We start from the raw sequence: 15,012 nt of genomic DNA, 5'->3' as shown, positions 1-15,012 counted from the left end.
ATTTTCAGCTGTTTGAATGAGTCTTCAAATAATCACCCCAAAATATTCCCACATGTGCCAGCTCACTGTGTCATCTCATATGTCATTCCATCCCCAACACTCATCTTAGCAGCCAGTAATGAACAAAGACCTTTCTTATCCTGCTTTCTGGCAACTCATACGCCAAATTCTAATTGCTCACCTGGCACAGACAAGTCACAACCGCCTATACAAAACCCAGAAAGAGAGATCCTCTGGGTGCATGTATACTTTATTTATAGGACAGGATCTTATGAAACTAGCATTAGATTCATACGGCAAATGCAATACAGCACACACTCGAGAGAGAATTCGGTGAGATCCAGGCTTCAATACAAACCTAATTTTAGCAGCAACGTCCCAAAGCTGCCCCCTTCACTTCTTTCTGGCTTTTACTAGGGATCTCACTGTACTGAAAGTCTAAAAGGCAGGAAAAATTTCCTTTGCCCCTCCTCAGCTCCCTCAATAGAGCCATGAATTTTTACCACCACCATTTCTCAAATTAGTGTACAAGCACTTAGAAAGGTCCCCATGCTTTTTAAATCAATTTTCAGTTAGTTTTGTGTCATTTCTTTAACCAAAATTATGTCTGTCCTTGGACATTTTCAAAACTCAGGTAGATGAATTAAACCAACTTAAGTTTAAAGAAAGCCCTGCTTTGGACCAGATGTCCTTCTGATCTACAATACTATGAGCTGAAATGTAGCAGAGAAGTTAGTCACGTAGAAAGAGAAATAATAGTTTTACTGAGATAAACAAAAGAAATATATAGGTACCTATATTTAAGCATTTAAGCAGTTTTAACTGGCTCATGAAGTGCATTTTAGAGATTTAAAAAGACCACTCTATGCAACTGTTCCTTTTTCTGTCCTTTGACAGCACTGTTTCAAAACTGATTATTATCGATTTCCTTTGATTGCAGGTGAAACACACGGCTATCAAAACAAAAGGGCAAATAATTTACAGAAAGGAAAGAGTATCTGCACCTTGAGTGAGTGTGAATATGCCTCTCTATATGGATTTTTATAAGTGGGAGGTTTGTGAAGGGGTGCTTCTCAGTTTTTTCATTTGTTTTTTACAATGCGGTTAAACTATGAAGCAGCCTGTTGACCTATCCCAAGGCCACAGGTCAAACTGTTTGGCAGGGGAGCATAATTTGCGATCATTGCGCATATGGCTACTCATTAAGGTCACTTTTGAAAGGTGCCCTTCGGTCCTTCACTGGAGTTGCCAGGCTGGTCTGGGCTCCCACAAGCACTGGCCCTTGTGTGATCACCCCCCACACACCCTCCATGAGCACACCCTCTGTTCAGATGCAGCTGTGAACAACACACACATTGCTCCAGTCTCCATTAATTTTCCTGTTAATCATGAAGCCCTGCTGCCCTTGCAGTCATCGCGACCAGTGGCAAGAGCTCTGTGCATGTTAACAGCCCACAGATGAACAAGTTGGCGGCAGAATCCTCTCACATCCTTGTCAAACCTCTACAAAATAAAGCTTAAGGCCAGAAGAGGCATCTATGCTACGACGTGTATGGAGCTGGCCTGAAGACGTAAGCTAACAAAATAATTTAAGGTGCAAACTTATGCCCTAGAGAAAAGGCAGCAAAAGAAATTTCATCAAAATTAAACTTTCTTGAATAAATAAATCTTAAATTACCTACCAGAGGAACCCAGTATGTGTAAAGTGCACCAAGCCTCATTTCAACAACAAATTGAGAGCAGGCCAAAAGCAAGAAATAAAGGTTGAAGAAGTATTTGAACTGGTTAAACAACACCTAAAAAAAAGAAAAAAAGAGGAGGGAGGAGATCAGTGGAGTTCAGAAGTTATGCATATTGAACTAACCACCAGAAACATTTTTGCATGCTCCTCTAGTGTCTAAATGCTAACTTAGGGCAGTCTTAAAGTACTCCTGGACACTCAGGACAGATCCGTGCCTGGTTTGCTGCTGCCCTAAGGCAGCCTTTGCAGGAGGCCCACCAAACACAACCCAAACATTAATTATTTCCTCCAGCTCCAGGTTCTGCACCTGTCTACCGTAAAACCACTGAAACTGGGGAAAGCATTGGGGCGGGATGATGAAAAGCAACTTTCTTCACACTTACCCCAGGGAGAAACGTAAAAAAGTTGTATTTCTGATTGTTGATCACATTGCGAGGGTATCTCTGCTCTCTCTTCTCTGGATGGCCAAGCCAAACAGTACGAGGCCTTGGGTCTCTCCTCCCACAGCATCTTAAGCACTCACAACACCTATAGAAGGAACATTAATTAATAAATGAGTTAATTTTTAACACGTTTCTATGACTCACACACGCATCCCAGACCCTCTCCACCGGCCAGACAGAACAACTGAGCATGACTTCTTCATCTGTCACTCCCCACCTCCCATCTGTCAATTATCCACCGTATTACAAGCATCTTAAAACCCAGGGCTTGACTTTCTTCCAAATACAGACATTCCACCTGCTACAGCCACTGCAGACCTGCCTTGCAGTCCACTGAGCAAACATCTCATATGGCATTGGAGCTGTAATTCAAACATCACGCAACCACATGTTCAAAGCTGGGCAGGCCTGTGGCAGAGCTAGAAATGTGCCTGCAGCAAAGAGGGCTGGGGAGGCTCCTCGCTTTGCTGTCAGGAAAACAATGCACGGAGAAGCATGGACCAGGCTCATCACTACACTGAGTCAGCGCCGGCTGCCAGGAGAGCTTCAGGAAGCAAGGAGGTGTGGGGTACAGGCAGAAAGGTGCTGTCGCACTGATCCTGCATTGCAGGTTTTATGACAGAAAGCTCACGTGAAAAAAAAATATTAACAGGTGCTTTCTATTATTTCCTCTGTGTCCTTGTTGGTGTATGGAAACTCCCTCAAAAGGGGGCTTTCCCTTAACCGAACTTAAACATGAATGCATGTACTAAAGTAATCTCATGTGTCCTTAAGAAAAGAAGAGATGGAGATGGACAGAGATTGTCCTCCTTCCCTGCAACCCCTTCTTCACAGAAATTTACACCTTTTTGACACAAAGGTTTAATATTTGCACATTTGAATTTTTGCCCTTTAAAACAGTCTTGCCAAGGAACAATAATCTATAATCCGCTAAGAATGAAACCTTAAGAGGAATCTGAAAATAGATACTAAATGATTTTATTTTTACACACTATTACAGTCATTAGCTCTGCTTATGTTAATGGAAAATTGTATGTTAACTACTAATGAATAATACACATTCTCATCAACTGAGAACATGCACTGTAGATCCAGCTACACACTCTCAGTTTGTTCCTTTAGCTGTAGTAATCTGTATTTTCAGCTCTTCGGCACCACTGTGGAGGCTGCGAGTTTGGGCAGCCCAGACCAATGCCTGGACCCAGCACCAGACCCAAGCTGCCAGAGAAACGGCTGCAGGGATTTAAGTTAACCCTATTTTCAATCAGATTAGTCCAATATAACCTCTGAGTCTTCTAGCATTTTTGTCTACTTTGTCAACAGCGTCTGTTCTTGTTACATTAAATGTTGTCACGTTTCAATTATTCAGCACTACAATTACTTTTTGTATCTTGCAATGCCAGTTTTCCAAAAAGTCTTCAAAATAAATAAAAAATGAACATGTCAGCATGCTGATTTTTTACTTTTTCGACTCAGGCTTACATTCAAGCCATTTATTTAACATTATTTCTGGCCTTTGCTAAAAGTTATATGGGAATTCGGGAAAGCCACATCAACTTCCCCAAAACTGATAAGTTTCCTAAAGGATTCTCTCTTCTCTCCAGGGAGATATTTAAAGTCCAGGGCAGGAGACATGAGCTCAGCCAGATGGAACCACCAGCATACCTCCCCTCGATGAGGGTCCCCCCGGCAGCCATGGGCTGGCCTGTGCCCCAACCTCTCCCTGCTGCTGTCAGGGAGCTCTGGCCTCACCAGAGACAATAAAAAAATCCTAGCAATGGCACGTCGTACCTATATTTGGAATTACCCAGGTTAAAATCTCCTCCAGCACACAGCTGGGTGTCATACATAACAAAACCATGTTCCCTCTTTCGGAAACCACTGCGTTGCCTACAAACTGAAGGCTAGACGCCGCTTTTCTCAACTAAAAGACCCCGGGATGAGGTGACAGGGAACACTTACTCTCTAGAAAAGCACAGAGGATTAACACGTAATTCATTAAGCAACGGTAACAGCAGAGAACTGTGACTTTCTTTCCACAGGCCGGAGCCCGCCGTGGCCCCCAGGCCGGCCACCATCAACGTGAGGCGCCTCATGGGACCTTCACCTCAGCCAGTCCAAATGGGCTGCAGTGAATAAAACCTTGCACTGCTCGATGTTACAAATCCTTAATTGCAGCAATGATTCACACAGAGCGTCGGTTACTTCGTGGGAGATGCAAGGACTTATCAGCAATCCCTCTTGTACCTTGAAAAAGCCTCTCTGTTCCAAATTGCAGCATTGTACCCTCCCAAACCCTAAAAGGGTCATTTTTCCGTTGTCGCTGCTTCTTACTGAAAGCCAATCTCTTCTCAATCCCCCTTCTTCCTTTAAGAACAGCCCTATTGAATTTTATTGACATTTGGGAAAGCCAGTATCAGTCACACTGATTACCAAACGCTTCAGAGCTCTTACAAACATCTTTCCAGAAACCACTGCTAAGATCTGCTCTTGAATCATGGCATTCTGCTGCAAATGTTTAGTTAAATACACACCTAATCAAAAAGAGATAAATAACTATTTAAGGAAGTACTCAAAGCATTTGACCTCTGAAGGCACTGCCTTGCCTGAAGATGCATGCAGCACGATGAACAGAGTTTACAACATCATGTGTTTTCCACAAAGATACCATGTTTTACGCCCTGCTGGATGCAAATAAACAGAAAGAAGTGTTATCAGTTGCATCAGCTCCTTCAGTATATAAGAGGAATACAAATCAACTTTTTTTCTAGAAGTAAAGACAAGGTGTCACCACGGGATTCACTGCTCCAGGAGCAGCCATAGACATTAGCTTCACGAGGCTGACTAGCAAGATAATTTCTCACAAGCTTTTAAAACTAGACAAAAGGATTTTTGCATAATCAAATTACTTTGACATTATTATATTTCATGAACAGTGCCAGACGAGCCCTGCAAAGGTAGATTTTCCCTAGTCTGTACTCAAGAAAAACCGAAGCTGTAAGCGCCCAGGTGCCACCCAAACACAGGAGAGAAGGTTTTCTTGCTAAAGCAGCTTTCAGACAGAAATGCTGACAAGACAGCAGAGCACTACATAGCACCCACGCATCGGTAGTGAAGGAGCATGGAATCACAAATTTCAGATGGTGCCAAGTAATCTCTTACCAGCTCCATGCAAGTCAAACTCTCCATTCCAAAACCAGAGTACTTATAAGGTTCCCCAATTTCGGCAACAATCCTGCTGCTTTCACCTACACACCATTTAAGCAAAGTCAGCTTTAGCAAAGCCTTGGTAGTTGTCAACTCTGACTTGCAAACTGTTCATTTGCTGAAGAAGAGAAAATTAGGAGAATGCAGGAAAATGTGACAGAAGAACACGGTGGGTAATGCGAACTGCTCAAACCCCTCACAGCAATGCAAGTCCAGATCAAACTACTGGAATAAAATAATTGGAGATGCTTTCCTGGTCAGGTATATACAAGAGACATCTGACTTCCTACAGCCTTGCAGCACCACTACTGCCATCTCTGCTCACCTTTAGACAGGGACATCACCTGTTATGCTGCATTGGTTAACATTTTTGGTACACCTTTGACTATTCCCTAGGGAGTACCATAAAACCACAATTAACATAAGTAACACACTTCAAAAAGTTACACTTGCCCCTGAAACTATCAATTTTTGTCAAAAAAAATCTACAAACTTTTCTTTCTCTTGTTAAGAAAAACCAGCAGATCTTTCTTCTCCACATTTGCATATAATACCCACATCTGAAATGCAATTAGCAACATGAGACAAACAGTAAAGTTGGTGTTAAACACTCAAATTCCTAAACTCTACTTCAGAAGTATATTTCATTACCTTGATACCTTTTAATTACAGTTTTCTTTCATGTTTGCAGATGAAGACCCAAGACAAATAGTCACCTGCATCCCAAATTTTAATGGAACATAGTGAAAAGGGTGGTATAGATACGTTCTATAGGTGAAAAACTGTTTTTGCTTCTTTCATGATGGAGAAAACCACACAAGATTAGCCTTGATTCCACGTTTTAATGACTATGAATCCAGAATGACCTCCACGATAAAGCTCCAAATAAGAGGCTTTGCCCATGTGGGCAAACGTGGTGTCCATACACCCCGTTTCATCACAACGTGCCCCCCAGTAACAGAGAGAGTCGGTCAGTCCTTCTAATCAGGCATCTGAAACCAGTTACCTTTGTTTATTTTTTAGGCTGGGCCTCTTCCAGGGATTGTACTCAACAGCAAAAATACCCACACACCTATATCATAATATTTACAATAGGATAAGGCTCAAAGAGGGTACTACTTAGTACCCTCTGTTAGTTTAAAAGGGGTTCTTCGTACCCCTATTAGTTTAATAAATTTTTTACTTACATTGTTAATTTTTTTTTTTTTTTAACAAAGTAAAATTCACCAGTATGCTCCAGAGAACTTTCCAAATATCTGGGCAGATCTTCAAACCAATATCTAAATCTCCAAAGCAAACTTCCAGATATTTTAGAAAGCTGAATGACTTCTCAGTATTTTTTCATAAGTGTGTAAGAAAATAGCAAATGAACCCCATAAACTAAGCAGAATGTTTTACCTTAATAAGAGTGCGCTCTGCCCAACTGTTTACATACAATTATATTGCCTTTAGTCTTTTCCAAATTACTATGAATTCACTACTCTGAATGCTAACACCTAGCACTGTGAAACTGCTTACGCTCATGCTTTTCCAAATGAGATGGCAGCCCCCGATACTGACAGCAGCTACAACGGCAGGGTAGAAGGCAATTGCACAGAAGTGAAATTACCCCAAATTTAGCACGTTCCATAATTAAAGCCATGACCTCTTGTAGCATTCCCACCGCAAAGATACTTGTTGCTGTAAGAATCTGAATTTACAAATGCTGCGCTACTGTCAGGTCTGCGAATCAATCTAAAAATAATGCAGTTCCAAGTATAGGCAAGAAAGGGCATGGGAGAATCTGCTGTGTAAAACTCTCAGTTTTGTGAAATTCCTGCCTGGCTGGAGTCACAGTTTTCGCAACCTCCTGAATTACAGGGAAAGCAAACTGAAAACCTAATTAGACAAACAGAAGAAAAACTTCCTGCCTAGCAAGTTTTTGAAAGCGATTATCAGTAGTGTCAATGCTCAAGTAGAGAATATCCAGAATTTCTACTAGGAAGCTCCTACATAGCCTTTTAGCACAAGGTTTCTATGCCACCTAAAGGAATTCATTAAGGAAAAAAAAAAACAAAACTCCAACCAATGAACACAATACTACAACCAGCAGTAACAGAGTCGCAGGTTGCGACACTTCAACTGGGGAGGTTTATCAGTGCTCAGGAATCCCATTACGTCAGTGACTCCAAGCCTCCTCCAGAGCCTGTAGTGCTCAGCAAGGAACTCCTGCACCACTGCCTGAAAATCCTGAAAAACCGCAAATGCTAATTTTTATCCCATATGAATTTAAAGATCCCCCAAGAGCTTTTGTTACGAAGGCACCCAGTCAACCCCAGTGCTGGCATTTAACTCTTACCTATTCCGTGAGCATGTTTCTCCCTCTTGTCCCACAAACCACCCGGCAACACTGCCTGTGCTTTCCAGGTGGGCACCAAGCAGAAGCCCACAATCCAAACCTCGGGCTCGCAGGAATGTTAAGCGGCGACGGTTATCTGTGCACACTAATTGCGCAAGTGCCCATGGCTTGTTGAAATAAGTTAGAAAATAAGCTTTTGGTAACAACACAGACATTTCTCAAGCACAGAACCACGTGCTCATTCTCATAGGCAGATGTTTATCACTCCCATCCAAAGATATTCAATTGTCATAATTTTTATTTTTTTAAATTTTTAAACTTATCGATGATGTCTTAAACTTCATTAAGGAAGAATACATTATTAAGCTTACTAGTTCTGCTTTAAAATCCTCTATATGACTTCTGTGATCCTCACAAAGCGCTTTACACAGCCAGGAGCAGCTGCGATGACAGATCGTGTTTTAATAGACTAACGGCAGGTTTCATTAACCTACCAGGGTCACAGGCAGACACGACAGTTTCACTACCTGAACCCTTTCTGTCTTACACGTGCCGGTGTTGCAATGTGAGTAAACACGGGTCTCCACAGGCGCTTTCATTACTGCACCAGGTTGTGTTGGCACAACACCCGGTGCAACACCGGTGAAAGCCTGGTGCTCACTGGCACTGCACGGCTGCTGCCCACTCACAGGAGCCAAAGCAAAAGCCCCCAAAGCTGCCAAGGACCTGTACTGTGGGGAAAGACAGCCACACTTAGGGTGCAAAGTCCTGGGCCACACCGCTAAATATCCGACTTGGGATGCCCGCATGCTGCGATGACAAAATACAACTCATACTGAGAGCAAAAAGGAAAGAAGATGCAGAAAGATGGGTGGAGAACTAACAAGGAACGTTTCAGACAGTCTCCTCTTCCCTTTCTTCTCCTCTGGAAACTGAAGAATCTTAACCCTGAAAAAAACATTCTGACAAATCCATTCAGTTGGGTACCAGAAACAAAGTACTCTGAGCACATACAAACAAGCACACAAATGTGTTTTCATATTATCCTGGTGCTCATTAAATAAGAAGTCCTTTTGACTGGGGCTACCAGCTTTTTCCAGTTAACTTAGCTGTTCCTCCCTGAAAAAATTTTATAGGTATTGCACAGTTCTGTAATCTACTGTTTCTTTGGACACCATCCTTATTTTTGTGTATCAAGCTTAAAGACCTGGATGATGAGGGAAGGGGCTGCTCAGGCCATCACATTACTCTGAAGTTTTCTGCTCAGGGCAAGGTCAGTGTCACAGGAGGAAGCTGTCTGGTTCTGGTAGGAGAGAACTATTGGCATTATTAGGAATAATAAAATACTGTCATCAGGAAATCCGAAGACTACGTCCTCAAAAGGGAAAGATTGTCTAGAAAAACACGTGAAAGTTCACACTGCTGCACAGAGATAAAATTAGCGTGCACTTTCCAGGAATGGGAATCACAAAGTTACAGAAGTGTGAGCAGTTTTCTATAAAAGTTTAGGAATACACATTCCTAAACATTTCTCCTTCTCTGTTTTGCAACTGAAGCATTGAAGAACAGTATTGCAATAGCCTCTGAAGTATAGTAAACTAGTAAGTCACTACACACCATGAACTTTTAAAAGTTATCTTACAGAGAACACCAGAAGTATATGAAAACAGTTTATATGGGGAAGCTTATATAGCATTGTGATGTTTATGTTTTAAATAATAACCTGGCAAAAATAATAATAATAAAAAAACCAAACTCACAAATCCCCAAATAGAGTCACAAGCACTCAAAAGCATCACTTCAAACGTGAACTGTATCCAAAACTTTGAGTCCTGTAAGTGATGTGGCCCTTAATCTGCACAGGGATCTACAGGAATGGGGAGGTGATGAAGAGCACAAAGGTCTAATGTGTACTTCACTTGGGAGGATATTTGTTTACAAAAATGCATTCTTAGTGATGATGTAAGAAGCACTAATATGACAGATTGACTGTCAGATGCCAGAAGAGCCATTACCAAGAAGCAGTTTTTATTTAAAGTGCAGCATGTTTGATGGAGAAGTATTCAAGAAAGCAAATGAAAATTGCTTTCATAGGCATTTTTCATGTAAAACAAACCTAACGGAAAGAAATGCCACATTTGTCTAATACTGGGGTAGTATTTGTCAAATTAGTGAAGTTAATAAACATATTCAATCACTTCTACAACAGCACATTTCTCGGATGATGTTTCTATGCTTCTCACAGGCTGTGCTGTTAAGTCCTTGGCACCTTTAATATGCAAACCAACCTTCCACATTTCATTTTTTTAAAAGCATATAAAGAATTTTCCATTGATTAAAAAAAAAAAAAAAAAACCAAAACCAAAAGAAACAACCAAAACCAGAGCACAACCACCTAGCCCTTTTCTGCACCTCCACAGTACTCAAACACTCCCCTGTATCAGCGCGTGTGATGGCGCAGCTGGGGTGGCTCCGGAGGGGGCAAGGAGCGTTGCCATCCCTGCAGCCCACCCCTGCTCATGCGCCGAGGGCCACCGGGCCAACCAGCCCAGCTATGGGCAACCAGCCCGGCTCTGCACGCGCCGAGGCACACCCACAGGCAGGCAGACGGAAGGCAGAGCTCCCATCTCTCTCTGTTGACTTTGAAATGGAATTTGCCTTTTTAAATAGAGCCAAAGAGCGCACATACACACATACAATGGAATGGCCGCATGAAATGTTACTGTGGAGCTCCTCCTTCCCCATCTCATTCCCCATTCTTCCTCCCCACATTTCTGGATCAAGGCCTTTCCACATGGCAGAGGCAGCAGGAGCACAGCAGTTTGCTAGTTTCAAAAAAAAAAAAAAAAATATGCCTTGCAGGATTGTGGCCTGAGACCATAAGCTATTTAGGGAAAAACTTGTGTCATGCACTGAACAGAGCATCTGGGGTGCTTCAGGAATTGCAGCTCCGTTCCCGGCAGAGCTCAGCCCCTGGGAAGCTCAGACTCACTTGCCATCCCACCAACAGCCCCGCTACAGCTAATGCCATCCTCCCCTCCCAACTGGCACATATCTCAGTGGTTTTCAGAGTGCTGCAGAGCATTTGGAAGAATGTGGCTGAATACAGTCATACAGCTGCAGAATTTAGAGCTCAGCCTTTGACTGCAGCAAGGCAGATCCACATTAAAGTTATGCTCAGGAACCAATAACCACTTCTCCCACTGGTTTATTAAGCACACGGATTCTCATCAACACAGATCTCAGCTGCCTGTACCATCATTCATCTCTGCAAGGCTACTGTGTGAGTTCCTCCCTGGCTTCCCTTCAAAGGAAACACTGAAGGATGAAGCTGTAATGAAAGCCTTGCTCGGATGACACCTGCCCTTTTCTGCCTACAGGAGAATTAGGCATTTCTTACTTTTTTGTTAACATACATGAAGATTTCTATGAAGTCATTCAGTACACGAGCAGAAATCTGTTCCCCACTCCAGAAGACCACACAGACAAAAATCTCTGCCTGAGAACTTGCCTCCACTGGTGCAAGGAAGCCTCCACAGTAAAAAATTGCAGTCAGGGCTACGCTAAGGTGAAGTCTTTCAAGCCTTGCTTATCCCTGGGTTTTCATACGTATCAAGGAAGATCACATGGAAGTGCTTTTGTCTGGGTTTTTCTCAGAGGGAACAGAAGAAGGAAGGTCCTGATTATGGCTTAGGATTCCCAGGACTCCATTCTGGATGTGACACCTGGATCCCCCCCTGACTTGCTGGTTGATTTCTCCTTTGGTTTATAATACTCTTGGATTTGCCGGACTTCAACTTGCTTTGTTATCCACACTATCATTTGATCAAATTACTAACGTATCACGGGATATTTATCAGTACAACAAGAGTTCTCAATATATGATAAGTCCCATCCCCAGAGTTACCGCACCAAACAAAAACCTCAAATCCATGTTATTCAGACCGCTATTGAGAAAAAGCATAAGCAGTCTCCTTTCACAACTTCTCGCTGACAAAATTTCGTGCCAACACAGGAAACATCATCTCCGTGACTGCTAATCAGGTAGAGTCCACAACCAATGAACCATAGCTTAGGTTAGGTGAGCGCAATTTCTGTTAGACACTACTAACCACATCGTAATACCCAACAGGGCCTTGGTGGAGATTAGAGAACTTTAGGAAAAGAAGCTTTGAGAAATTTCTCAGGCATCCACCTCTCCCTGAACCCTTTCAATCACGTCACCCAATTTAATGCCATGGCGGCTGCACCTTGTGGAACTTGCCCAGTGATGCATGTTACACGGGCACTGTGGAATTACTTGCTGCATCACACACACCTCCCAGCTCAGCATCAACTGGCACGGATATTGCTACATCAATTAGTAGAAACCATGTTGATAATAAGGAATAATTCTAATAATGAATAAACTATACAGAACAATTCCAGTTAGAGGAATCGTAATCAAAACTATCAACCGAAAACATAACAAACAAGAGGAAAAGTATCAATTTCCTCTTGTTTTAGCAGTCAGGATTTCCTTTGATATTTATTTTGCTAATATCACTCACCACATTTTAAAAACCAAAATATCCAGGGACAAAAGAAGCACTGCAATAACTGACAGCCAGGTAACTCAGATACCCTGTACACCCCACTACGTACAAACCAACCTGTCTGGATAGCGATGCAATTCCCTACCAAAATAGTGTTAAAGCATCATTTTTCTTATTTAACAGCCTGCATGGGAATACCGGTATAAATATATAGATACATCTTCTTTAGGAACACATCCCACCCTCAGGATATCGCAACACCAGGGATGTTGTCTTGCTTTAGCTGATTGATGGAGTTAAACAGAGCCTTCAGAGACCTTTGTTGCAGCCTACGGACACCATTCCCGGCCCAACGCTACCCCTCGGCGAAGGCCGAGCGCTCGCCCGAGCACCAGCCTGTCGTTCCCCGGCCCCGCACCAGGCGCAGCAGCGGGAATGGAAAACCGGGTGGAGAGCCGGGCTGGAGCCGGGACACACAAACCGGGCCGAGAGCCGGACAGCCGGGACACAGCCGCCCCTCCCGGGCCAGCCCGGCCGGCCTCGGCGTCCATCTCCGCTGCTGCCCAGGCACCGCTTTGTCTGGAGGGCTCTAATGGAGAAGGCGATGAGGATAAGGGCCGACCGGGATGGATTTTCCTCCACGCAAAGGGCTGCCAGCCGATGGCTGGCCCCGCTTCCCCCGGCCGCAGCGCGGCACCGCCCGGCAGGATCCTGCCCTCCGCCCGGGCGTGCCACGGCAATGGCGTCAGGAACAACCTGTCAGCGCCTGCCTCCCCTTCCTCCTCCTCCTCCTCCTCCTCCGCTCGGACCGCGGCCGCGCAAGGCGACGCGGCTCCCCCCTGCCCCGGGCATCCCGGGGAGCCGAGGCCCCGCCGCCGCCCCGAGGCGCGGGGGGGGCGAGGGTGGCACCGCCCGCCTCCCGCAGCGCAGGCGGCGGGCGGGCAAGGCGCGGGGCGCCGGTCCCGCGGGAGCGGCTCACCCGCTGCGGTGCTTGCTGTCCATCCGCTTCTTCTGCCGGACCGGCTGCAGCGGGATGTTGTCGGTCATGGCCGCGGCTGCCGGGGCGGAGCGGAGCGAAGCGGGATGCGCTTCCCAGCAGCGCCTCGGCCCGGCCCGCCGCCGTCTGGCGGCTCCGCCGAGGGGGCCGGGCTCGCCGCCGCCGGGCCGCCAGCACGCAGGTGCCGCGCCCGCTCCGCCCGCCCCGGTGCGCTCCGCCCTCCCGGCCCGGTTCGCTTCTCCCCTCCCGGGCCGCTCCGCCTGTCCGGTCCCCGGCACCTGCTCTACCCCAACCCCGCACCCGGGGCGCCGGGCCCCGCCGGCTGCCAGCGCCCGTGGCCCCCCCGCGCTCCGGCCTGCCCCTGCCCCGCACGGCCCACCTCCACGTCCCACACCGGCACCGCCGGCCTTCTGCACCCACCGCCTCCGCACCCGTGGGGTGTTTCACCGCGGGGGAAAGGCCCACGCCACAGCCCCTGTGTCCTCTGCAGCCAGCGCGGAGGTGCAGGTTATCTCCCCTTCTTTATACCGCCCCCCCCACACACACCTTACAGGGATGCTGCTCCACCCTTCTTGCTCGGTGACCTTCACCGACCCTGGCAATGCTCATTTCTGGATCCTGATTCAGATTTCCTCTGCAAATTTAGGCACAAATTGCACCAGCATTTCTGTTTCTGGCTTCAAGGTTTTCTCAACAATCACAGTGACTAAATCTTCGTTAAAACTATACAAATCAGGTTCCAATAAAGCGCTGGGCTACAGAAGCTGATATGCACGCTTGGCCTGATAAACTTTGTATTTCATCAGACAAGGTTCTTGGATGCCACTGTAGTCTTCCCAACTGGTTCCTTCATATTCCTATCCCAGCTAAACTCTGCCCATGTGTCTTTGGACCCGTTCTGTCTTCTCCATCCACTCATCTTGCTTCACTCCCAACTCTTCTACCTCCACTGCATTTTCCTCCTGCCATCTCCACATCTTCATGTTCTTTGCCATAAACAAGAAAGCAAAGGAATCCTTTAAGAACCACGCACCCTGCTCACCCCCAGCCCACATACCTTTCATGCTGTTGACTTTATTCTGCATTCAAACATGAAAAACAAAATTCCCACTGGTGAAGATGTATTTCATAAGGAGGATTAGAAACTGGTATTGCAATGGTCCTATTCAAACGAAGTACACTTTACTAGTGATACTATCATGAAAAAAATTGGTCAAGACAAATATTCATGTAACACATCCTTCTTAAAATGTGGAATGTTAAATTACATCTAGAAAACCACAAATAGGGAAGTTGGGATGGTATCTGGTCAGCCACCAGAAACTGTGATGATAGCCTGGTTGAAGCTTGGGTAAAGTCAGTGTAGAAAACCAACAAGTGATTGAGAAAATGTCAGTAATAACAGAAAAAATTGCTTCAGGTTGTGTAACTAGTTAGGCGATGGTCCCGTGTCACAGAGTCACCACTGGTGGATGGGGATCCAGCCCCCACCCCTTTGAAATGACTTCCTCCTGCTTCGCCATTCCCCTGTAACGCTCTGTGTGACCGTGCTCTACGTCAGCTCTGCAAAGGGACTGGTTCTACAAAAGCCATCTGTCTGGGAGAGTTCCTTTGTTTATTTGTTTCAATCAAATCCCATTAGGAGCTGGATGCTGAGCGCAGCCTGCGAACAGCCAAGCAGCACCAGCGAGAATGATACAGCCTCAGGAGGCCACGGGCTTGGACCAGGACCTTCTTCAGCTGGGTTTGCC

General features: G+C 45.3%; 1 protein-coding gene across 3 annotated transcripts in view; it reads right to left on the bottom strand.

Moving 5' to 3' along the window:
* The window catches only part of ATP9A (ATPase phospholipid transporting 9A (putative)), a 62,070-nt gene extending 48,631 nt beyond the window's left edge, over positions 1-13,439 (bottom strand). Inside the window, exons 1-3 of one of the 3 annotated variants that reach the window (XM_074604733.1) lie at positions 13,244-13,439; positions 2,125-2,269; positions 1,683-1,796 (exon numbers count right to left, since the gene is read on the bottom strand). In XM_074604733.1, coding sequence (XP_074460834.1) covers positions 1,683-1,796; positions 2,125-2,269; positions 13,244-13,311 — 327 coding nt within the window. In that variant the 5' untranslated portion in view covers positions 13,312-13,439. Of the gene's footprint in view, positions 1-1,682; positions 1,797-2,124; positions 2,270-7,729; positions 7,945-13,243 lie in introns of those variants that run through there. The other 2 variants (XM_074604731.1, XM_074604734.1) reach the window with 2 other exon arrangements.
* Between the last annotated feature and the right edge of the window lie 1,573 nt (positions 13,440-15,012).

This window comes from Larus michahellis, chromosome 12 (genome assembly GCF_964199755.1).
Source record: "Larus michahellis chromosome 12, bLarMic1.1, whole genome shotgun sequence".
NCBI classification, from domain to species: domain Eukaryota; kingdom Metazoa; phylum Chordata; class Aves; order Charadriiformes; family Laridae; genus Larus; species Larus michahellis.
This window is presented reverse-complemented; position numbering and strand designations above follow the sequence as displayed.